This window comes from Perissodus microlepis, chromosome 7, assembly GCF_051167445.1.
Source record: "Perissodus microlepis isolate ML-2025 ecotype Zambia chromosome 7, ASM5116744v1, whole genome shotgun sequence".
Classification (NCBI taxonomy): domain Eukaryota; kingdom Metazoa; phylum Chordata; class Actinopteri; order Cichliformes; family Cichlidae; genus Perissodus; species Perissodus microlepis.
Window position 1 is genome coordinate 55,574,738 of NC_140467.1, and position 26,623 is coordinate 55,601,360.

Sequence of the window (26,623 nt, forward strand, 5' to 3'; positions counted from 1 at the left end):
GACAGGGAGGTCTAGAAATAAACAGCTAGCTGAAGCTTGCACAAGGAACAATTCTTGATGTTTTATTCTTAGATGAATAAGAACATTACATGGCACTAAGAGTAGGGTCAAGAGTAAAAAACAACACAACAAGATGGATGCAATAAAACCACCAAGTCAGTTGAAACTGACTGGAAACGTAGGATTTTCAAACAGCAGTTCAAGCTGTATATTGGGGCTGTCGGAGTGGATCGACAACCAGATAAAAGAAAAATAGCCATGCTGCTCACCACTGCCGGTGCAGAAGCAATAGAGGTCTTCAATACTAGACAAGTTTGATGAAGTTATGAAGAAATTTGACAAGCACTGTCTGTCAAAGAAAAATGAAACATACGAGAGATATGTATTTCGCTCATACTTACAGCACCAAGGCAAGTCATTTGATACTTTTCTCACAGAACTCAAGATTAAAGCTCAGTCTTGTAATTTTGGTGATCTCAGAGACTCCATGATAAGAGATCAAATAGTGTTTGGAATTAATGAGAAAAACCTCTGGGAGAAACTGTTTAGGGAAACAGAAATGACGTTGGAAAGTCAAGCCAGTGAGCTAGCATGACAACATGTACTGACTTTTACAGAGCCTGCTCAAGGACCAGTGCATTAAGAAAATGAGACAGTGAATGCTGTGTTAATTAAAAGAAAGCCATGGAGTAAATTCAAAAACAATGACAACAAAAACAAAATGTATGATAAAGAAATGTTCACTTGCAAAAGATGTGGTGAGAAACACAGACCAAGACATGGAAAAAAAGTGCAAAATGTAAGGACAAAACCATTATGCAAAAATGTGTCTCTCCAAGAATAAAGGACAAGAAGTACACACTGTGCAGGAAGATACAGATGACAGTAATAAACTAAGTGAAACCTTTATTCATTAAGATGGTGTCACATGGCAAAGATGTCAGTGCACAGTCTTCCAGAATTAACTCTGGTCAAACTGTTAGTTCAGTCACAGATGATAAATGGACTGCTCCACTGCTAGTAAATGGGACAATTGTAACATTTAAAATTGACACAGGGGCCAAAGCTAACTTGATCAGTGAGAAGGATTTCAAGGCACTGACTGAGAAGCCTAAAAGATTTACAGAAAAAGTCCCATCTCTGAGGGCTTACAATAACCAGCGAATACAAACAAAAGGTGGATGCAGACTTAAATTGGCTTCAAAAGGCAAACAGCATAACATTTTGTTCACCATTGTGCCTAATGGACAAAGTAAATTTTAGAAGATTAAACATCTGAGGACCTAGGACTAGTAAAGAGGATCTATCAGAGTAATATTGACAACATGAAAGTTGTCAAAAAAGGCAAAACACTGGAACAACACCAACAGTATGAAAGAAGTTCAGACATTATCAATAAATTTCCTTCAGTCTTCAAAGGACATGGAACATTGCCTTACACCTACAAAATCCAGCTCAAGGATGATGCTGTGCCTGTGCTGCATGCCCCGAGGTAGGGCTGTTGGATATGAACAAAATCTCATATCCTGATATAAGACATTTATCATCCCGACAACAATATAAATCACAAAAATTGTACATTTTCTGTAAATTCTGTGAATCTCGGGTAGCTTGACTTGCGTGAATTGTTTTCAGCTGGGCGTCGTGCACCTGGAGTTGAGAGTTACATAAGTTGAAACGAGTATTTATTACAGGGCGTGCTGCGGGGAAAAGCCTGTTCCAAGCTTTATTTTTTAGCACCTGTCGGCTCTTTTTTTGCTTCTCGTCCGTAAACACTCTGCACACTCTTTCACGTGATTCCGTTTATTTTGAAAAATCTCAACAGGATCTTCAGCTTTATTGTGAAAGGTTTATGTGGAAAACAAACAGCGGACGGCAGAGCCACGCGATGGTTTTACCGTCGTTGTTGCTAACGACAACGCATAAAAACAGTCACTTGTCCGTCCGTAGTGTGGTTATATTAAATATAAGAGAAAGAGAGGACTTTAAGAAAATCTACAGTGACCATCAAAAAGATGAAAAAAAGAGTTTCTTTTGCAGCACCATCAAACAAGCAATAGCGTAGTATGAAACGATAGACGTTTTCATATCGTCATCCGATATATATCGTTATATCGAATAGCCCTGAGGAGAGTGCCTGCTCCACCCAGGGCTAGTTTGAAAAAAAGAGCTTGAAAGAATGACTTAGATGGGTGTCATTGAACAAGTGGAAGAGCCCACAGACTGGGTGAACTCTATCACGTCTGTCAAGAAAAAGAATACAGATACTTTAAGAGTCTGCCTTGAGCCCAAAGATCTAAATGAAAATATTAAAAGAGAGCATTATTAGATCCCTAAGAGAGAGGAAATAATGAGTGAAATGACAGGGGCTACGTTTTTTTGGAAACTGGATGCTTCACGTGGATTTTGGCAGCTGAGGCAAGACCCAGAAAGCAGCAGGTACACTACCTTCAACACACCATTTGGGTGTTACTGTTTCTTAAGGCTCCCATTAGGCATTAAATCAGCACCAGAGATCTTCCACAGAGCAATGGAGTCCTTAATAGAAGGGCTGGAAGGCACCAGAGTCTACATAGATGACCTCATCGTCTGAGGAAATACAAGACAACAACACGATGAAAGGCTGAAGAAACTTTAACGGAGAGTTAAAAAGAACGGACTACAACTGAATAGAGACAAGTGCCTCTTTGGTGTTACAGAGATGACCTTTTTTGGCAGACAAGGTCACAAGTGAAGGGGTGGAATCTGATCAGTCAAATACAAGCCATATTGGATATGCCTGCACCCACTCACAAAAAAAGGTGTCTTGCATTCTTGGGAATGATCAACTTCCTGAGTAAGTTCATTCCTAATCTTACCTCTAAGACATCATGCCTCAGGGAGCTGCTAGAGCACAATACAGTGTTCGAGTGGACGGCCCAACATGAGAAAGAGTGGAAAAAACTTAAGGAAACTATCCTCACATCCTCAGTCCTCACATTCGTTGGTCCATCAAAACCAACAAAATTTCCAAAGATGCCTCAAAGACTTGGGAGCTGCACTGCTCCAGAAGAACAGACACAAATGGCAACTTGTAGCATATGCGTCCAGAAAAACACAATGGTCAGATTGAAAAAGAGACTTTGGGCTTAGTGTTTGGTTGTGGAAAATTTCAAAGCTATGTATATGGATTAGCAGCCTTTACAGAAGAGACTGATCCTTCCCATTGTCGCCAAAGTGCTTGCTCATAGGGGGTCATATGATTGTTGGGTTTTTCTCTGTATCTATGAAGCGCCTTGAGGCGACTTTTGTTGTGATTTGGCGCTATATAAATAAAATTGAATTGAATTGATCACAAAGCTCTCATTTCAATCAGAAAAAATAACCTCAACGACATGTAACCCAGAAGTCAGCGCATGATGATGGCGTTGCAGCGCTATGACTTTCAGTTGTTTTGCACGCCTTTAAAATACATCATGCTGGCAGATGGGTTATCACGAGCACCAGCACCAAGCTGTGACAGGTTAGTCAGCACTAGAGCTGAGGAGGCTGAAACACCCGTAAACATGGTAGCTGCTTTACTCTCAGCATCAGATGTCATGTTGTAGCAAATTGTATGTACCACCAAACTGACCAACCAAAAGGGTGACCTCATAGTGGCTGTGTCCATCTTTTATATACAGTCTGTGATCATGGGTTGATGCTGGACCTGACAGATCATCATGTGACAGTCATCCAGGATTTCTAGAAAAAGAGAAACCAGTGTGCTGTAGAAGAAAAATAAATTAATCTTTAATCTTGAAAACCCAGACAGCCAGATTTTTGCTTTTTGTGGTTTCTGCTATGATGCAGTCTTGGCATTTTTAAAAGTTCATGGCAGTTTGTACATAGCGCACTGTGCCACAGCTCACAGGTGGACATCAATGAGAAAGAGAAGACTGTCAAGGACTTCTATGATTGCTGAGCCTCACATTTCACATCAGCGATTACATTTTATAAATATGTTTTTCATAGCATGGGCATTAGAAGCACTAGTGCCGAGAATCCCTTGATAAATAATCTAGTCAATGAGGTGGAGGTGGAGTGCTACAGTATGTGAAAATGAAGTAGCTGCAGTAAAATGAACTTGCTGAAAAGTCAAAACGTTTTAAAGTAGTGTGTTCTTTGCTGCCACAGTTTTGGAACTCTACACGTCTTCCTATTTAATCCCCACAAGGATTAAATGTCCTCAAAAAGAAAGGAGGAAGAAGAAAATATTCCAGTCAGAAAAATTTTACTTCTTTTCAGGGCTGCTGTAGAGTAAGATTTGGATTTAGAAGCTTAGATTAGGATAGGATTAAATGGAAATGTCACAGGGGGAATGGGAATGAATACAGTCAATGAAGTTTCTAACAAGTATGCAACAGCAATACAAATCTGTGTGTGCGTGCTAAAGACTACATGTTTGTTAGCTACTCAACTAAGCAGAAACATTGGAATGTGAGTGCACTTGCAGACATCAAGTCATTGAAACTCTCCTCACACTCCTGCCTGCCTCCATTTAGCAGTAGGGAGGGCTGGAGGGGAAAGGAAGGGAAAGAGTGATGCCAAAGAAAAGAGACAGCTCCAACTCTCCTCGGACTAAAAATCTTGATACACTTTGACTGCTTTAGACAATCATGACCATTAATGACTTCCCATGTTCTTAGTTGTTTTTGCAAGTTAAGCTGTTCACTCTAGTGTGCATGCATGTTTTAGCCCAGTCTATACATATCTGTGTTTTCATGTTACCAGCTATGTTAAAAAAAAGGCCAGAGACCAGAAATGCCCCATTAGTCTCTCATGTCCCATTACAACCTGGTCTGTTTCGTGCATGCACAGCACCACAAATAGTTGCATGCACACTCACAGTCATTCACTAACATGTCGATAGTACGGAAACTGTAACCGAAGACACAAACTAAAACATCAAAGTCTTTCTTAAAAAAACCTGATCAGACACTTAAATCACCTACACCCAGCTGAACAAGGACAAGAAACAAATGCAAACTGGCTTAAGGTAACGCTATTCACACAGCAGCCTTGGTATGAGCAAAGAATCAAAGCAGCTATGAGCAAAGTTATGAAGACAAAGAAAAAGAGAAAAGGGTTGTGTCCCGTTTCCTGTTAAATTATAAACATAGTAGGAAATTATGTAAGTAACGTTTGCTATATAAATCTGTTGAACCTGATGCAAAGACACCATCTCCTTGTCATTTGAACCAATTGTAGAAAGGTCTGTGTTAGGGTGGACTACATTACCCAGATGCCTTAGTGCAGTCATGGGATTAGCTCCTGACCTGGACAGCCTGACTTAGTTTCTGGGCTGAGGATGCAGGATAGAGCTGCTGGGAACCAAAGCAAATAGCCCATTCTGTGTTTGTTATGAATAAACATGAGTTCAATGCTTCACCCTACTACTTTTGTGCATATTGGTTCTAACTATCTTTGGCATATATGCTAATTAGCAAAAGCTGTGTGGCCCAGTAATTTGATAGTTTCTGGCCTTGTTCCAGCTTTATTTGTTCCTTTTACCAATTCATGTGACTTTGAATGCCGTAATATGGGTGTATTATGTAGTGGCTAACTAGATGGGTTGACTACTGACCACCTGCCTCAATATAAATATTTCATCCCTTGTGTTGAAGTTACAGCTTGTGGCCTATTTGAATAGTGCTTTACTAAATGTGAACGCTCCTAAGGAGCGGAATTAGATCGATCCATTTCCTTAGCAGATTTGTTGTGGTGGAATTCGTGGGCAGCTGTATTACCCTTTAATCCTTATTCAAGTTCTAATGTATTTCATGTTCTTGATCGCAGAAACCACACAACATGACCAACATGACACATCCTCCTACACTATGCCATACCTCCTTGTACCATCCATCTGCATGTAAATAAACTCCACCTCATACAATCTACTCCCTGGATGTCAGCCTCTCCTTCTGACCAAGATAACTATCATAGTACAACCCAGCACTGAACTGACGTACACCATTCTGGTCAAAGTAGTCCCTCGAACCAGATGTGCTGCACCTATGACATGGCTACATCCAGAGATCGGGATGATGCACGAAGTCCCGGTCCTAGCAGGATCCATAGAATCCCTGAACATCTGCAGGACTATGAGTTGTCCTATCATACCCAGGAACCAAGGCTTCTTCTTTGTAATATTTATTCATGTTCTAATGTATTTCCTGCTCTTGATTGCAAAAACCACACCACATCACCCCGCACCCTGAAAACGTACATGTATGTTTGCACCAGGCACATCAGTCGTGAGGGGGACAGGGAGCAGATTTTTGGTAAGTACATTCGTTTATCTAAGACAAGAGGCTGTTGACTTTTGTTAAAACCATCCCTCTCCTCAACTGCATTACCATCTAGTTACAATGTGTCATTGTAACTGTAACAATTTGGAAAAATACAGTGATTGGATTAGCTATTACAACTAAATCTCAAGCCTCTGGAAGCTGATTTGTGTTGTACACAGAAAATAATGGAAAGCAATGATTGCCTAGAGGGTGGGAAATTAATTTAAATATATATGAAGCTAAATAAAAAATTGAAACCCATAAAGCTTCCAAAATAATCCTTTCAAACTGTACTTTCTGGCTTTCTAAGTTGAACCACCCAAAAATGTTTTTAGAATGAAAAAGCTGCAGCAAGCAGCAGCATTTCACACATTTTCGGCATTTTTTTTTAGACTTTTGTTAAGACTTCTTTGTGATTCTGCTCAACCTGGCAAAAACAACTGTCCTGCATGGGCAGTCATCATCTTGCAGGAAGCTCAGTTCTGCTTAGACCAAGGCTGAAGGCTTAGCACGTCTCTCTCAGCCTTTAAATACATTCTTAACTTTTTGGAGACTAAATCTCTCAAAAGCTCAGACAAGGGTTTGCTGTTCTGTAAGTCTTTGCACCACACAACATGAATAAATCAATCAATCAGTCCTTTGAGGGGCAACAAAACAGAGAAGAGCTGATGCATTGAACCTTACAGCCCACATGGGAGTATATCATGGATTAATAAAAAACAAACAGCAATAACATACATACTCTCAATCACAAAATACTTAGCCAGCTCTTTCCAAGCTATTCGAGTGGAGACAAACACATTGACTCGACAGCATGACAGGCGCAGTTATCAGCAGCATGGATTATAACACATAGGCTAGGTTTGCCGATTGCATCAAAAGACCTTCTTCAGTGGGATTCCCGTATCAAAGGCACATAGATAAGGGAGCAGAGCGGTGACATGGTTTATTAGCTTTGAGGCAAATAGGAATGGGAATATTAACTTTTTAAAGGCTTGGTTGCAAACACACTTGATTTTGCCAGTCTGCTCGGAGTGACTTTGACAGGGCAAAGTGTCAGGGTGCGTTTGTGTGGGTGTAACTCACTCAGACTGAAACTCCAAAATGTCACTTTAATCCCAGACAACCATATCAAATCTCTTTCTGGATCACAATTCATCATTTGCTGTGGAGCAAAAATGAACAACATTTTCAATGTCTTTTCTGACTGCGACTGTGGGTAGCAGGCGTTAAATATAGATTTTGTGAGGGGAGGAAACAGTTTTCTTCCTTCCAAGAATTCTGTCATTTGCCTTTTCTTTATTGGCTTTTCTATTCCTATCTTGAAGCTCAAAGGTTCTGAACAAATTCAGCAACGATATCCAACCAGGAGCTCTGAGTATGCGTAGCCTTCTGCTTAAAAGGGATAGCATGACATTTTTGGGAAACAGGCTTACTTCCTTTCGTGGTTTCTTTTTTTTGAGTTTTAGGAGACAGGTTTGCACCACTTGCCTTTCTTTTTATGTTATAGCCATTCAGTCTTCCACTGCTTCTATGGTCAGTGTACCCTATATGTCCTATATATTAAAGGTCTACTGCTGAAAAAAAAATTTTTTTGTCTTTTCTTGATGTAAATATCTATGTGTCGAAATTGACCTGTAACACCATAGATGTCATTTTAGTTATTAATATTAAAATGAAAAAATCAATAAAACAGATTTATTTAAGAGATGTGTCCCATACCTCTCAATAACAGTCAGGTAACACAAAAACCTTTCATTTATTAACATGATTCTCTTGAGGTTAATTTTACTATTTTTATTTATTTTATTTTTTTTGTTGAAATCGACTAACCAAAAAGTATTAAAACCAACATTTGCATGTATAAGGAAGCCTAACAAGGTAACCAAGAGATGAGAAACTAATTGGATGATAACTTATTGTTTTTTGTGTATTTTTAGGTTCACCGCATGGATTGTGGTGGTGATGTACCCTGGTAAGATGTGACCCAACTTTGTAGTACAAAAAACAGTTACCTGTTTACCTGGTTAATACAAAATCCTGCTTTGTAGTGTAGGCCTCTGGTTTTCCCCAGCCTAATTTTCCAGGGTTGTTTTCTCTCTTGGGCAAATTTCCTCAATTTAGTTTTTGCTCTTGTTCCTGGCAGCCTTAAGCTGTTGATTCTGTTCTTACTTCTTGCCAGTAATTCATTTTTGCATCCAGAGCCCACAATCTTAAATGTGCCTTTCTCACAGCATTACTTAACACTAACACTTTATGTTTTGTCATCTGAAGCACTTTTAACTGCAGGTTCATGTGAAAGGTGTCAGATTCCCACTCCAATCTCCTGAATGGAAGTGTATTTATGACACCACCATCCTTCCAATGCGGATGTGGTTTATTGGAGAACTTGTTGATTCAAGTAAAGGACACAGCAATTTGTATTTGACCAGAAAGAAAAAAGAAATTCTGAGCTTTTTCTGTCTGTCTGTCTGTCTGTCTGTCTCCCTGTCTGTGTGCGTGCGTAGTGTATTCTCTGTGCTTGGGTTGAGTTAAGCAACAATGAATCATGCTATCCTCTTAGTGCTCTGCAGCTAATGATGAATGAAAACAGGGGAAATGCAGAACACAGTGTAAGGTGCAGTAACAACATTAAAATGCAGGAACGCATAAACGAGAGTTATGTCTTATCCAAGATGTTAAAGTATCAAACAGCAACTGACTCTACGTTAAAGGCTTAAAAATATTACTTTTTATAACTGTGACAGAACTTCAGTTAATTCTATTGCTACGATTAGTGTTTCCACAAAGTATTCAACGTTTATGAACTTTTAAGTGCCCATTTGAACAAGTGACACTAGCCATCTTGAGAGTACTGACCTTTGAGAGGAAACTATCAAACTGAAATAACCTGACCACAGTTACATTTCCTTAAAAAATGCTATTCTATAACTTCATTATGTTTACATTTGTGTGCCTTTCAACCATTCATAAATAGTTTAATACACATTTTTGTAAAGAAGAGGGAAAAGGAGAAGGGAGAGGGAGAGAAGGAAGAGGGGGGTCCTTTTCCATCGGGTAGAGAGCAGCGAAAAAAATAAAAGGAAGTGATAGCCAAGGAGAAAAAACTCAAGTGTAGCAGTTAACAATTTATTTACAATAAAACAAACAAAGGGCATTAAAAAAACTACGACAAAACCAAGCTAGAAGTCCATCCTATACATATATGTACAGGTGCAACAGTCTTGAAATAGATGCTCTAGCACCAACCATCACAGAAATCACTCTTTTCACCGGTTATGTCTTGCTTGGAAAGGCCTTCCTACTGGGTCCAACTCCTCCATCATATTCAACAACAGTTCCACAAACAGTTTCAAGGCCAATCTCCTTGGCATCATTCTGCCTATTCATCCTGCTGCTGCTCAAGCTGAAGTGCTGCTGCCTTCATGCATGTGCCACTTTTGTACTGTGACTGCTCCCTGTCTGCCCTAATTTCCCATCTTTCATGCAGAGTGAGCAGGTGTGGATATTTTCTTTGATTAAGATTAAAAACTTCAAAATAAAAGCAAGCAAACTGTACACAGACATGCATAAAACCACAACTTAAAACCAAACCATTAAAACACACAGAATAAAACATTAAAACTACTTCCACCCCATAACAGGTTTAAAGAGGAAAGCTCTAGAAAGAAGAAGCCTCAAGCAGAACCAACCCAAAATAGTTTAGTTCAACTGCAAACACAGCATGGATTACAACAGATGCACACAAAGTTAAGCTTCGCTTAATTGCTTCTATTGTAGGGATGTGTCAGCAGCATCTGTGCAATCCTGAAGCCATCCTAGAGAGGATAATCATGGATGCTGAGACAGAATAAATCACACTGAACAGCAAACACACACACTTTCAGACCCCTTCATAAAAGTTGTGTCATAAAGGTCTTAGAAGATGTGCCAAGCTGAAGAGATGACTGCAGCTAAGACCTGGTACTTCTTTGGGCATCTTCCTTACATGTGAACACTGCCTGGGTTAGAAGCAGAAGGGCAGCACAGGAGGTACATAACGTCCCCCCAAATCTTAATAATTCACTAAGATGTTGTTATAAGATGTTGTAAGTTTGCGCAGAAGCCCAGACTATATTTTAGAGACTTTGGGACTAATGAGCAAATGGACTCACTGAAAAGACAGTTTGTGAGGGATTTATACTCCAGATGCAGCAAACACCAACAGGGATATAGATACACTCCCAACTGAAAAGATAATACTTAAAATACAACATTTTCTCTACAGGGGTTGCAACAGGATATGTAGTTTTAATTCCCATAAAATGAAACTATTATAAAATGATTGGTTAATTAATACTAATATCAATGTGTTAACCTATTTTATTTGTACAGTGGTCCCTTGCTATAATGCGGTTCACCTTTCGCAGCCTCGCTGTTTCGCTGATTTTCTTTTTTGTGCAATTTTGCATGTTTTTTTTTCTTTTTTTACAGAACAGAACGCGTTCAGCTTGAAAAATTTACATAAATCTTCGTGTGTGACTCTAAAGTGCTTTACTGTATGTTTGTAAGTTTTCTCCCCAACAAGCACAACAATGTTGACGAAGTCAGAGGCTCCTGCGGTAGCACCCAGAGGCAGGGGAAGATGCTAACCATTGCACAAAAAGTTGGACTTCTGCACATGCTAAAGGAAGGTAGAAGTTACCGTATTTTTTGGATTATAAGGCACATTAAGCAAACTTTACTCAACTCATTCTTCTTGCTTCCTCTACTTCCGTACCATTGATTCATTAATGTTGAATTCTCTCACAGCTGCTCTGTGACCATGTTCTGGACCTGAAAACAGGGTTTGATCTTTGGTTTCATTCTATAATACTGGACTTGTTTTTCTACAAAGGTTTGAACTTTGAGGGTGTTTAAACAAGAGAGAGAATTGTGAAAATGTTCATGCCTGTCTGAGAAATGTGTATAAAGTATGTAGTGAGGGGTTTTACAGCCTTAAAACATCTATAATAATTGTAAAAAATAAAGCTGGCTACTTCGCAGATTTCATCTATCGTGGGTTATATTTAGAATGAAACTCCCGCGATAAACGAGTGACCACTGTACTTTAAAAGAACTTAACCTTTTTTGGCTTTGTCCCAAAAAGGGTGGACAACCACAGATCTCTGCAGCTATGTAGTTCATAAGAAAACACAGCATCAGCACAGTGATCTGTATAATCATGGGAATCAGAGACTCATATTCTGAGGAGCTCTTCTAGAAATAAAAGGCCAAACCCCTTAAGCCCACCTGTGCTCTGCCTGTGCTGCAGTTGTTTCCTGCCTGTCTCCATCTTAAAAGAACCTCTTTTTTCTTACCTGCTGTGTGTATGGCGACTTTTTTATGATGGGCACACACATGCAAAGACTGACTAGGATCATAGCATTATGCGAAAAAAGGAAGGGGGACAGAAGTTTCACAGACAGCAAGTGTAGTGGTACACGCCAGGTACACACAGAGACGGGAGATGGATTTAAATGCAAGGATGTCAGGGAAAAGTAAAAAAACAAGCGAAAATATGAAATGAGCAGCATCTGGCTGCATTTCAATTATTTTGGAGACTACAAAGCTGAGTGCAGAATTTATAAAATTGGGAGCTGACTAAAGTGATACCCACTTTTATTTTCAGCAATTTCCACTGTGGAGGACAAAAAGTTTCAAACTTGTCCAGGCCTTAAACCTCGTGTGTGTTGTCACCAGTAGTAGTAAATGCATGAAAAAAAGGCTTTTATGAAAACACTGATTGCAAAATTGCGGCACGGTGGTTAGCACTGTTGCCGCACAGCAAGAAGGTCCTGAGTTCAATTCTACCATCAGGCTGGTGTCTTTCTGTGTTGAGTTTGCATTTTCTCCCTGTGTTTGCATGTGTTCCCTCCGGGTACTCCGGCTTCCTCCCACCGTCCAAAGACATGCAGTTTGTGGGGATAGGTTAATTGATTAATCCAAATTGCCCATAGGTGTGAATGTAAGCGTGAATGGTTTTCTGTCTCCATGTGTTAGCCCTTCGACAGACTGGCGACAGACAAAATTGCACCCTTGAAAAAGACTGCTTTAACAGTTGAGTAATGCATATTACACAAAGTAAACTATATATAAAATGTCATGGTAATTTGGGGCTTTTAATTATTAAATTACATTGTACAGCATACAGTTTTATTGACTTTAAAAACAAGAATTGGGTGCACAAGTTTTGAATCAAAAATACAGTTTTGAATAATATATTTAAATAATATATTTAAATCTATTAATAAGTGGTGCTAAACGCTCTACAATGTCTTATAACTTGACAAGTCCACAGCCTGATAACTTCTTGTTATTGATTATGATTGACTTGGTAGTTTCTCTTTGCAACAGAAAAAACATTCTAGTACCTCTGGCCACATAAAGTTAAGATTGCAAGATTTATAGATAAACTACACAGTCTATCTTTTAAGTATACAAACACAAAAACACACACAAACTGAGAGTGTGAACATTTTCTGTAAAGCTGCTTTTCCCACCACTAATGCTGTAATTCTTCTCTGAATCAAATACAGCACAAAAACGCTTGAAATGTGCTCTGCTAAAATTAGTAAAGCTCAATATTTACAGCCATGTTACATATTATGTTACATTATTGTTACATGATCTTAATTTCATGCCACTTTGATAACAGAGTCTCAAAAACAGCTTTTATTATATTTTTTGATTAAAGATAAAAAAAAAAACATTTCTCTTGAAAATCCTTATATTATATATGAAAGGTTTCCAAAGTCATTATCCCCCTTACTGGCACGTTCTCCTTTTCAGTTTTTACACTTCAGAGTGTTTGATAGCATTTGCTTCACTCTGAATCCAGCTGCTGATTATTTTACTCTTTAGTCCAGGTTTTTTCAGGTATTTAGATGAAAGAATATTGAAAAATATTTTTGTTTCACTCATACCATAACCAAACTACTAAAAATCCTGAATTCTAACCTAATTCTAATCTAATTAGTTTTATAACATTAATGTTTTCAGTTTTTTGGTCTAAACTGATGTGAGATCTTTTCTTTTTTTTTCAGCTGCCGCATTTAGGAGTCACCACAGTGGATCTCCTGCTTCTATCTCACCCTGTCCCTGTCCCTCCTCTGTCCCACCAACTAATTTCACTCATGTTTAGTGGTATAAAATTTGTAATTAAAGTACAGCTTATAGGATCAATGTGATGTTAGGTTACGCAGGTGTGTGTAAGTGTGTAAAATAACCATTTTAATGTCTGTAAGTATACATGTGGTGTGGACATATACAGAAATCGAGATATTGCTTTTCTACTAGTTAATATTCTCTGCTGCTCTTATTTCTCAACTTGGTTCATTACACTTTAGCCTTACTTCCTCTCATTTGGTTTCTTTTTGTGATGCTAACTTGGCACAATATTTTCTAAAGTTTGGTGCCTGAGGATCTTGTTGCATAATAAGCCTGGGTGTATTCAACCAGAAGAAACAATTTCCTCTGTCTGCCTCCTGGTTCCATTTTTTTTCTTCTTCACTCAAGTAATGGGAAAAGAAAAAAGAAGAGAAAGAAGCCAAGTGAACGAAGACCGGGGAAAGGAAGTTGGAGAGGTGCTGTGATGAGAGTAGAGGAGAAAAGCGGCTTACAAGATGGATGCTCTTTTGAGGAGAGAAGATCTATATTTTTTAAATGAAGCGGGCATGCCTCATTGATATTTTTACAAGAAAAACACTGTCAGTGTGGGTCAATAAAAATCTCTGTTTTGCACTCTGGATTCAAGCTGCAATTGGTTTTGCTTCCCAGCTGGAGCTCTGGAATCTCTACTCAGTTGTCAAGCTTTCTTTCTAGCAGATTATCACTCTTACCCCGAGAAATGAGACCACGCAATGATCCAGTCTATCTTCATTTGCAGGCACAATCCGCATTAAAAAACACTAGTACGTACACTAACACATAACCGCACAATCACGAGCCGGCTCTGTAACACTACATCTCTGCTAGGGAAGCTCATTAAACACATACACCAACAGTGAGAAAAACCAATGATGCAGTGCATGATACGTGTGTGTGTGTGTGTGTGTGTGTGTGTGTGTTTGTGTGTGTGTGTGTGTGTGTGTGTGTGTGTGTGTGTGTGTGTGTGTGTGTGTCGGGGTGGTGGGGCACACTCACAAATTGAACAAATGTACAAGACTACAGGGGAAGAAAAGACAGACAAGGATTAGCAAGATGATTGAAGCGTGCTGAGAAATCACTGAAGAAGTCAAAACCATCTGCCTGCAGGTTTTTATTAGGGATCCAGTCTCTACAACTTCAATGGATGGTTACTGAGTTTAGGGCTAAAAGCAACATTGCTTCTATCCTCCTCTGCATGCAAGAAGACTCTAAATCTAATGTTAATGTTTGTGAATTCAAGAACTGCACCACAGACGGTATATAAAAGATGGGTGTTGCTATTTGTGTGAGAATTCGACATTAGCTTAGGGGCTGACCCAATCTAGACTCCAAAGAAGTGATCTATTTAGAGCACAGGGTGGAACACTGAACGGTTCAAATAATAAAGGTTGGCAAGCTACCTCCAAACACATGTATAAGCTAACTCAAGACTAAGACTAATAAAATAGCAACGTTTCGCTCATTTAAGCTGAAGCACAAAGCTCTTGGGTGGTCTCTACCACACAGCCAGTGATATGATTTTCAGGTCATTGAAATACTCCAAAAGCAGCGACAGTCAAACGCTCCATATGGGAGACACAAATTAGCAAAGCTGAAGTTTCTACTGTCTGGTCAGCTATCAACACTGCTATTAGGCCTTAACAGTTTTATTTATTTATCACACCTTTAAATTTTTTTACAGCATCAGAGTATTTTTTTTTACTTAACAGTGATTACTGTTAAGTAACAGTGATTACTGTTAAGTAGGCTTTTGTATTTTGTGTTTGTTTTCTGCAGTGGTTTACCTGAAAAATGTATACCACCAATAACAATTCTCCAAACAGTGTCATAAAAATGTATACAAATGCTAGCTCGATTTTTAAATCCTGCAAAAATTAAACTGATATTTGAATAAAAACCTGACAAGTGAGCTTGATTTATAACCAGTAGCACTGGAGTACAGTCTTACAAGGTTACACTATCAGTCTGTCATCTGTATACTGGTCATATAATAATAGAATTACACAGACCATTTTTCCATCAAGCAAGCTAAGAGTCGTGCTAATCACACATGTTTACCTTCTACTCAATGCTAAACCTAGCATAGCGCTCTCGATATTAGCAGACATCATCAAAACATTACAACGGCCTCACCCCAAAAGCGTACATATTATCACAAATTATTTTAGTCACGCGGACTTATAGTCTGTCCTGCATAGATTCTACCAGAATGTAAGATGTGCCACCGGAGGGGAAACACTTTGGAATACATTTATACAAACATAAAACAAGCATACATGGCTCAAGGTCATGCTTCAGCCACTACAGACTTTTTTCCCACACTGTGTGGAGTGTTTTTTCACAATGAGGACCTAACTGTTGACACAAAGGCTGTTCTATACTACAACAATTAATGTGCTGAAAATGTAACAGTGAAAAAATAAATTTGTGTGCTCCCCAGCCAGAAGCCCTGGATGAACATCCTTGTCAAAATACTCTTCAAAGCCTGCAATTCTGTCTTCAGGTCTGGTAATAGGAAACTACATAGTGCTGCTAGAGGTACCCGAAGAAGGGGACCAGGAAAGCAAAACTGGACCACAAAAAGAAATTCGAAAATCACCTCTCCAATAATGACTCTCATCAGGTGTGGCAAGGAATCCAGTGTGTCACCAACTTCAGAGGGTAAACAAACACGGTTGTGGACCCAAACATTCATTAAAAAATCATCGGCGAAAGGCTTGAACGACTTCAACTCAATTCCACTCACACCTGTCATCACTAAGCGCCTGGAACATTTCATTCGAAGCCATTCTACCATGGTCAACCATCCCTCTGGAGACCCCCACCAGTTTGCCTATACAGCAAATAGGTCAAGTGAGGACACAATAGCTACAGCTCAACCTTTAACACAATCATCCCCAACATCCTGGTGAGGAAACTGTCTGACCTGTCCTGGCTCTCACTTACTCCTTGATCCTCAACTTCCTCACCAACTGCCCACAGACTGACAAACTCGGTCCTCACCTCTCCTTTACTTGAACACTCAAAACTGGCTCTCCACAAGTGTGTGTTTTGAGCTCACTGTTCTACACTACCCTAACCCTAATCTGCATACAGGGATTCAATTCAATTCAATTTTATGTATACAGTGCCAAATGTCAACAACAGTCGCCTCAAGGGACTTTATATTGTAAGGTAGACCCTACAATAGTACATACAGAGAAAAACCCAACAATCATATGACCCACTATGAGTAAGCCATTTGGCGACAGTGGGAAGGAAAAAACTCCCTTTTAACAGGAAGAAATCTTTGGCAGAACCAGGCTCAGGGAGGGCAAGCCATCTGCTGCGGCTGGTTGGGGTGAGAGAAGGAAGCAGGATAAAAGATGTGCTGTGAAAGAGAGCAAGGGAGTAATAACAAGTATGATTCAGTGCAGAGAGGTCTATTAACACACAGTGAGTGAGAAAGGAGACTGAAGAAAAAATACTGAGTGCATCATGGGAATCCCTCAGCAACCTACACCTATTGGAGCATAACTAAGGGGGCATTCAGGGTCACGTGATCCAGCCCTAACTACATGCTTTAGCAAAAAGGAAAGTTTTAAGCCCAATCTTGAAAGTAGAGATGATGTCTGTCTCCCAAATCCAAACTGGAAGCTGGTTCCATAGAAGAGGGGCCTGAAAACTGAAGGCTCTCCCTCCAATTCAACTTTTAAATACTCTAGGAACAACAAGTAAGCCCACAGTTCGAGAGCAAAGTGCTCTAATGGCGTGATATGGTACTACAAGGTCATTAAGATAAGGTTATTGTAGGTTATAGGGAGGAGGTGGATCGTCTGGCTGAGTGGTGCGACACAAACAACCTGCTGCTTAACACCGAGAAGACTAAGAAGCTCATCGTGGACTATAGGAGGAATGTTGACTCACATCCACCCATCCACATTAAGGGGACGGCTGTGGAGTGTGTGAGCAGCTTCAAGTTCCTGGGAGTCCACATCTCCGAGGATCTCATCTGGACGACCAACTGCTCCAAGCTGGTCAAGAAGGCTCACCAGCGCCTCTTCTTCTTGAGGACTCTGAGGAAGAACCACCTGTCCTCAGACATCCTGGTGAACTTCTATCGCTGCACCATCGAGAGCATCCTGACCAACTGTATAACAGTCTGGTACGGGAACTGCTCTGCCTCGGACAGGAAGGCGTTGCAGAGGGTCGTGTAAACTGCCCAGCGCATTGCCGGAGCACCACTTCCTGCCATAAAGGACATCTACAGGAAGCGGTGTCTGAAAAGGGCTGGGCAAATCATCAAAGACCCCAGTCACCCATCACATGGACTCTTCACCCTCCTGCCCTCTGGGAGGCGCTACAGGAGCCTCCGGACTAAGACCACCAGGTACCGGAACAGCTTCTTCCCCACAGCTGTCAGACTCCTGAACTCTGCCTCCTGACATCTGACCCACATTAAACTCATGGACTGAACATACACACACCCACAACCACCTACACACACACACAATGGACAACTGTACCCTCAAACACACAATAATAACATGGACTGAACCACCACTCACAACCACTAGCATTTTATATAGCCTCTGTAGAAATTATCCACATATCTCACTTATCTTAACTGCACTACTGTATAGTTCTGTGTAAATAATCATTCTGTACATACAATAATTTTTAATCCTACAACTGTTTATAACTTGCATAGTTCACATTTCTGTATAACTGTATATCTCAGATTTCTGTATAGTTTTTTATTTCATATTTATATCCTGTTCATAGCCTGTACATAGCTTGTACTCACTACAGCCTGTACATACTTATAGTTATAGAATATTCATAACATACTTCATACCGTGTACATTATAACATACCATAATAGACCCATTTCTGTAATATACTTACATATCTATATTATTGCTAATATATATTGTAATATATCTATATCATGGCTAAAGCACTTCTGGATGGATGCAAACTGCATTTCGTTGCCCTGTACCTGTGACATGTGCAATGACAATAAAGTTGAATTCTATTCTATTCTATAAGATGGGCCCTGATTAGTCAAGACCTTGCATGTGAGGAGCAGGATTTTGATTCAATTCTGCATTTAACAGGAAGCCAATGAAGGGAAGCCAAGATTGAAGAAATATGCTCTCTCTTTCTAGTCCCTGTCAGTACTCTTGCTGCAGCATTTTGGATTAGCTGAAGGCTTTTCAGGGAGTTTTTAAGACATCCTGGTAATAATGAATTACAATAGTCCAGCCCAGAAGTAATAAAGGTATGAACTAGTTTTTCAGAGTCACTCTGAAACAGGATATTTCTAACTTTAGAGATGTTGCACAAATGGAAGAAAGCAGTCATATTTGTTTAATATGTGCATTGAAGGACATATCCTGGTCAAAATTACTCCAAGGTTCCTCACAGTATTACTGGAGGCCAAGGTAATGCCATCCAGAGTAAGAATCTGGATGGCATCTGGATATTTCTAAAATTTTCAGGGCCGAGTACAATAACCTCAGTTTGATCTGAATTTCGAAGCAGAAAATTAGATGTCATTCAGTTCTTTATGTCTTTATAAAGACCTGGATGCAGTTAAACCAATTGCTGTGTGTTATTTGGCTTCATGATAGATAAAGTTGTGTGTCATCTGCATAGCAGAGACTGTGATGGGCTCTGAAACCCCATCACAGTACAGAATATGAGGTGCTGAATATGTCTGTGTGGTGTTCAGTAAGCAATCTGGCTGTAAACAACACAAGGCCAAAGGAGATGATCCTGGACTGTAGAAGGCACAGAGTAGACCTGCCTCCACTCTACATAAGCTGACCTCTCCTGGAATGCAAACACCTCCACCATCATCAGGAATTCACAGCAGCATCTGCACTACCTGAGAGTGCTCAGAAGGAACAACATCTGTGAGAAGCTGCTGACCTTCTACCACTCGCTATAGTGTATCACGGTGTGGTTCACACATTGCACCCAGGCTGAGCGGAAGAAGCTCCAGAGAGTAGTCAATACTGCACAGAAGATCATCGGCTACGCCCTCCCCTCTGTTGCAGACATCTACACATCCCACTGCCTGAACAGAGCTGAGAGACTACACCCATCCTACTTCTTGCATCCCACCTGTTCGACCTGTAGGCCTTTAGGAGATTCTACAGGTTAATCCAAACCAGGACCATGAACACATACAACACACATATGCACACATACAGTAACACACACTCACACATAAACATACACATCACTACCACACAAGACAAGTGCAATACTTGAGAGTAGGGCTGCCACAAACGATTATTTTGATAGTCGACTAGTCACCGATTATTTTTGCGATTAGTCGACTAATCAGATCATGTATCCATTGGACGTACAACGTACAGCTTATTGCACCAGCATGCACCTGCTCTTATATAACTATCACTAGCTTACAGCTTTTAGTGTTTACGGTATGTGCTAACTAAAAATAAAGACAAGATGATAGTTTATTAGATTTTAATGAAATTTGCAGATTGTTTCGGTGAAGTTTAATAAACTCCTTGCTATCTAAAATATAACAGGACACCGGAGTATATTCTCGAGCATCTCACACTTCTGATAATCAGTTGTCTTCTTGACGTTTATTCAGCTGTGTAAAAACTATAACTTTAATCTCAGCCAAACCGATTTACTCAGGAACAAATAAAATACTAAAAAAAGCCAAACAATAACATTTTGAAGTTATCTAAGTGACTTATATATATTTAACCTGAGTAGCGAAAGACGGCAGTGGGTTTGAAAACGATTTGCCGGGAGTCCGGTGTTCTCACGGGCTCTTGTGAGCCTTGCCCCCGGCTAGCTATCGAGCTAGTGGGTAACAGACGTCTACAAAAAGCGCTTTTGAAAATATGTGGTGTCTTGATAAACTGAGCAGATATTTGAGGTTTATACAGTTACATTCTCGCCTGAAAATATGTTAAACGTTTATTTTGTGACCCAGAAAGAATAATAAGAGTAATATTAAAACTAACTATCCATTGTTGTAAACTGAGCTGGGCTGCACTATGAATTCAGGGACACAGCTTCTTCTTCGGGGTTTAACTACTTATTCCTGCGTCTTTTGTGATCTTACAAAGCTTCAAACGACGCGTCGACTATTAAATCAGTCGTCGACGATTTTGATAGTCGACGTAATCGTGACTAGTCGACTAATCGTGGCAGCCCTACTTGAGAGCAACCTTGCACATTTGTATAAACCTTGTACATTTGCACAGTTTTATAGCTGGTATTTTTAGATTTGTTTTTGTTAGCTATTTCTTTGTTTTTATTATTTTTATTCTAAATGCTGCTACCAGGTAGCTGCTTCTATATTTCGTTGAACATCTGATGTTTAATGACGGTAAAAGGATTAACATTCTGATTTTATTTTAACCCAGTGCAGGAATAACAGACTCCACCACTTGCAACAGAGGGCACAATAAAGAGAGATAAATGCTGAATCTGAATACATTTAACAGCTACCATTTTAACCCGAATGACCACATACACAGAAAAATGAAAGGAAAATGCAACATAAACATGTTCAAACACGTTAGACAACCACATGCTGTCACAACAGCTTCAGTGCCCTTTGCAATTGATGAGGCTGCCACAAATGCTGTTTAACACAAAATCTCCTTTAGGTGTTCAGCAAGTAAAGATGAAATGACTGTAAAGCAAATAGCACAGGTTTCTCACTGTTTTTGTCCTCTAAATGTTCAGTAAGCTCTCCTTCTCTACAGATCAGGTTATTGTCATCACTGTAGAAAACAGTCTCATCTGAAGATGATCATTCACAACAATTTGATTTACAGTGACCCTTTCCCAAAGGGACAAATGTTCTGGATCATTTCACCGAAGGAGTGGAATGATTCAGGTAATTCCTATTGATTTAAGAATTTTCTTTTTCCTTGCAACCCACCTATTGTTACCTTCGTCCATAAAGATCTCACTGAATGTCACCTAAATTAGAAGCAGGAAACATGGCATGAGCATTTTCCATGCTGTTGGTTTTAGGAACAACAACATCTTTAGGCCAGGATAAGAGGTTTAGCTAAACATGGGGCTTTCACAGATGGTGCCACCATTTCAATGGTCTGAAATGATGGTAGTTAAAAGGTCAAAATGGGAAGCTATGAGCTGCCAGCTAGTTTCAACCAAGGCAAACCATCCATTCACCACCATTTTCTTTTCTTTGAGGATTTTTTTTTCTTCATAAGGTCACCACTATGGTGGAAAATAAGAAGTGGCCTACACAGAAGACTTATTTCTAAGTGAAAGAAGGGTCCCAAAAAAATATCAGGGATTAGAACGCTAACTTTTCGATAGATAGATAGATAGATAGATAGATAGTGTTTGAGACATCAACTTTGTTCCTCACTTAGTGTCAGCCTGCTTTCTAATTTGCATGCTGATGCTCAGACTCGAGGAATCCCCTCTCCCAATTAACTGCGGAGCTGGCTGACTGGTGATTTCTCTATTTTTCTTTGTCTCTGCATCCACTCGTGCCTGATCGTGGCTCCCACGCACACGAATGGACTCGTGTCCACATGGAGGATTTGAGGCTGCATGTGCAGCCCGTACTGCTGTGCCAAAGTGGTTGGAGCTGCTGGCGCAGTAAACAGCGAGACGCTGCTTCAGACTCGCTCCTCTCCCTGCCCTACTGCGAGTCGCGCGAGAGGAGGTGTCTGAGAGGAGCAGAGGGATGCCCGGAGACGAGGTGTTTTTGCGGTGCATAAAACTCAACTGGCGCCTCTATCATTCCACTTGGATGCGAACCAAGACGCAGAAGGACAGAGAGCGCAGAAACGCGCAGAATCAGACATCACTCTGGTTTCGCACGAGAAATCAAACGCATACCTGCTGTTGAGACGCTGCTCCACAGCAGCCCGATCCACAGCACCGCGGGCAACACGCAGCGGAGTCGGTAATCGACCGAGCAGGCGGCCGGCGGCATGGCAACAAACCCAGTGCAGAGAAGAGAGACTCAAGAGAAGAAAAGAGTGTCAGCTGGTTTATCTGTGGTCAGGCGGGCACGTAGAAGCGTAGTGTCGCGGTCAGGATCGTTGGGGGTCCGCATGTCAGAGCAGCATCTTTCTGACTGCAAGCAGCGCCTCCTGCTTTCTGCCTGAGATCTGCCCCTCCACCCTCCCGGCCGCTTCTCCACGGACTCCTCAGTCCTCTCTCTCTCCCTCTCACCCGCCCACCTCCTCCACACACACAGCCCGACCTTAATAATAATGAAACTTTTGCTCAGAGAGTGACGGTCTGTATTTGTGTCAAGCTGACAGTAGGCTGCAGCAAGATAAGGGCACACTTACATAACGGAGGGAGAGAGAGCGAGAGACAGAGAGAGAGAGAGGCAAAATAACGTTGTCCCAGGTAGCGCAAATTTTCTGGATGAATTGGAAAATTGGTGTGGTGAATGGAGGAGTCATGGAGGTGGAAGGCCCACTGAGGATTCATTTCACCTCAGGTTGGCACTATTGTTGTAGCCACTGCAATCCAACGCTTTAGAGGGAGCTCTAGGACAGAATGAAGGCTGGAAAATAATATTGATTTTATATGCTCCTAGGTTGGGTCCTTCAGAGTATTATATGCATCAAATATTATAATATATTCTGAGCACACTGGCTCTGACATAAAATACAGAAAGTTTCAAGTTGTAAAAGCAAGAAAGCATAGAAATCCACAATACCAAGAGCCATCAGGGAAAAAAGTAACGTGTGAGACCTAGAACAGGAAAGTGGACCTGGTACAGAAAACAGATTTAACAAACTTTGAGTCTAGCCCTGAGTTGAGATTGGAAAGTTAGTTCAATCGACCTGGAGTAATAAGAATAATGCCTGGTAATGGAAAAATGAATGATATAACATCTGATAATTAGCTGTGACCTGAAAGACAGGAAACTCGGGCAACTGAAGATAAATAATATGGATCAAACTAATGGTGATTAGAGGGTTTAATTAGGAACGTGTGATATTAGTCAGACCCAGAAAGACTGAGTTTGGTGATTTGCAATGAAAAAGATGTAAAGGTTAAATATTTACATTTTAAACATGTATTACACATTTCAAAATGTTGCCTCCCTTTTAACACTCATCATCCTTTAGATATTTAGATCATCTTCAACACGACATGAAATACATTTTTGTCGATCTGTGCAACTGATAAATGATTGTTTACTGATAAGTGTGTTATATGTCTAAAGTGACGTACAGATTAATTTAATTTCAACTGTTTTTGCTACTGTAATGTACCATAAATATTTCAGTGAAGATGAACTAGTTAACAATTTGGAGCTCCCTTACTTTCCACAGGGGGATTGTTATAAAGGCTCAGCTGTACATTTTGCTATAAACTGATAATAACTCTACAATATCAAGGTATATAGCATTCTGGTATGTGTTTTGTTATCAAATGTATGAATGGGGAAATTAAACAGATAATCAGACAGACAGCAGTCAGCTTGTTGAAGAAAAGCTCCCAGTGAATAGGTTAAATTCAAAGAGTCTTTTTAGAGTCTTTACACAACAAGTCCCCAAAACACTGAGAACAGGCAGACTAAAGACAATCAACACATAACAGGAAGAAGAACAAAGTAAAGAAAAAATAAGACAGCCAATGAGGACCAAAGTTTCAAATTAACAGAGGAACGAACTGAACAGATTCGCACAGATAGTAAGACACAGTCAGAGAAAACACAGGAGGAAAATATGGAAAATACATGGAAACTTCTCCTTTTAGCTTCATTTTTCCATATGTTGGCTATGGAGACCGCTCAATGTTTTCCAAGCCAATCATCTGCCTCTTTCACTGCAGCTCAGCCTCCTGTCTTTTCATCAGTGCCACTGTTTCTAAACCTTATGTAGCCGGATGGGCTACTCGCCTTTCTCCTTTTCTCCCTCGCTCGCTCTACCGCCCTCGCTCTCTCCTGCGCTCGCTCTCGGCTACGCAACTAGGTTAATTGTGAATCCACCTGCATATTGATTGCAGGGCGGCGTCGGTCCGTATAAAAGGAAGCAAGTTTTCTCTTGGTTCATCCTCTCGTGTTTTTGGCGAAAAGCAGCAGTAAATGCTGGTACACCGCTACGGATCGATCAGCAAGTGAGCAGATCGCATGACAGCTACAGGTAGGCTCTCGCTTAACCTCCGATTCCCTCCGAGTACCGTAATTAATACCGAGTACCGAAAATAATATAGTTTTGCGGCCTGGTTGTAGCGTAAACCATCCTACTTTGGCAAAACGTCCTACCGTAAGTAGTTTATGCACATTTCTGCTGTCACAGAGTAATTCCAGCACACATTTAAGTAGGTATGACCATTTGCCACTTAACTTTGCCCATCAGAGTATATTTGTAGCTCATAATTATAAAGCCAGGACGGTTTGCCACTTCATTTTACCCGTTAGAGTATTTTTCTGCCTAATATTCACAAAGGCAGTACGGTTCGCCACTTAATCTCGTGTTGTGCGCATGCGCAGAAACAACGGGTAGTATGGTTTGTCAGGTAGGATGGATTCCCAGAACACTGTCTGTCTCACTCCAGCGTTGCGGAGAGAGGTGCCCGAGTTCTCTGGTAGTGCAGGATAGCGCCTCCGGTCCTGGGGTAAGCTGCTCAAACTACTTTAAGCATTCACAATTACAGGAGGCTAAAGTTACATTTATCCTTTGTTTTAGGGTTTGATTGCTGCCTTGACCTCTCCGTGGCGAACCGCCCGACCTTAATTGGAAGCCGCTGTTGTGAGGGCTCCTCCTCGGTGGAGCTGCTGTCTTGTGTGGTGTCGTCTTTTATTTTCGTGGAACTGTTTTTATTAAGTGGGCTTACTTTTTTTTTCTTTTGGTTCGCCTGATTTTATTAAATTTTATTCTGACCTGCTGCTTGCACCCACCCCTCTGTGATCGGGCTAGAGCGATCCTCTGCCCGAGTGTCGTGCTGAGAACTTTAATCCGCCTCAGTTGCCGATTCCAGTCTGTGGGGAGCCAGACCGGCCTGTGATCGAGGCTTGGACAATTACAACCAGCACACGCTGTGGCTTGACTCGTGTGGTGTAAGCCTACCAGTTAGAGTGTGTGTGTGTGTGCGCGCGCGCGTTTATATTAGCGCTATTAAAGATTGAAGTTTTAGTTTTTTATGATATGTAGCGAGCTTAACGCTCAGCGTCCTTTTCTTTTAACTCGTTGTTCTGTGTTTTTATTCCAGTGAACAGAGGACGTGCCAGTGGCCCTGGGACCTTAGGTGGTGGTTTCACACTTTGTACAGCACTGGGTGCCGGCTGTAGTGATTTTCTTTTCGTGCGGTTTTCTTTTGGGTCCACGGCTGCTGTCAAGTCCCGGTTCCATGGTTGTTTTATTGTACTTTTAGGACACTGTCAACTACGACGCTACATTCAGTATTTTCTTAATGTTTTATTTTTATCAGCATAAATAAAACTGTATTAATATTGGAGCCAACCTGCCTCGGTGTGCATCCTTGAATCTGTGTGGCCTTTTATTCGTTTTTTATCTATTTTTCTTAAATGTATATTTCCACTAGTTGACATTGTTGTTATTGGTTTTTATCTAACCCCACCAACCACTTGGTCACACTTGCATCATAGCAGATCTCATTACCATCTTGTAAACCTTTTTCGCCCTTGCTGCTACCCTTCTGTCACAAATACACTCTTCTCCATCCACTGCACCTGGCCTTCACCTTTCTTGTGCATTGTCTGTTACTTTGGGTGGTTATCCCAAAGTATTTAAACTTGTCCATCTTCACCATCTCTACTAGTTGCATCTTTATGGAAAAACAAAATGTATCAATTGTCAGGACCAATCAGTCTGGCCGGACTCAAATGCAAGACTTGGAGGGCTAATTCTGTGGTTTCATTTACAATGCAGGTAAAAGTAGTACTATTTTAAAGAGTCTTCAAGCAGAGCTTGATACAAAGTCTCTGTAAAATCCAAGGAAAGGTAAGTCCACCAATGTCTCCAGAGCTTTAGACCACAAGTGACTGTCTTGCATGGAAAAGCCAGAACATCTGAACCAAGGAGAAGATGAGTTGCTAATCTTTTATGGCATAACAGGAAGCAGATTTCCACATTGGAGCAGGAATCACCAATTTGGTTTAAATAATGCTCAGGCAAATATCCCAGCTTAAA

The 26,623-nt window shown here is 40.5% G+C and overlaps 1 protein-coding gene and 1 long non-coding RNA gene across 5 annotated transcripts in view; one reads left to right on the forward strand and one right to left on the reverse strand.

Moving 5' to 3' along the window:
- Positions 1-22,634, reverse strand: part of sez6l (seizure related 6 homolog (mouse)-like) — a 96,220-nt gene extending 73,586 nt beyond the window's left edge. Inside the window, exon 1 of one of the 4 annotated variants that reach the window (XM_084936106.1) lies at positions 22,341-22,631. In XM_084936106.1, coding sequence (XP_084792232.1) covers positions 22,341-22,437 — 97 coding nt within the window. In that variant the 5' untranslated portion in view covers positions 22,438-22,631. Of the gene's footprint in view, positions 1-22,340 lie in introns of all 4 variants that reach the window. The other 3 variants (XM_084936107.1, XM_084936105.1, XM_084936108.1) reach the window with 3 other exon arrangements.
- Positions 22,635-22,860: 226 nt separating this feature from the next.
- On the forward strand, positions 22,861-25,928 carry LOC146384215 (uncharacterized). The gene is made up of 2 exons (XR_014800824.1): positions 22,861-25,088; positions 25,160-25,928. It is a non-coding gene; the product is annotated as an uncharacterized LOC146384215 (long non-coding RNA).
- The last annotated feature ends 695 nt before the right edge of the window (positions 25,929-26,623 follow it).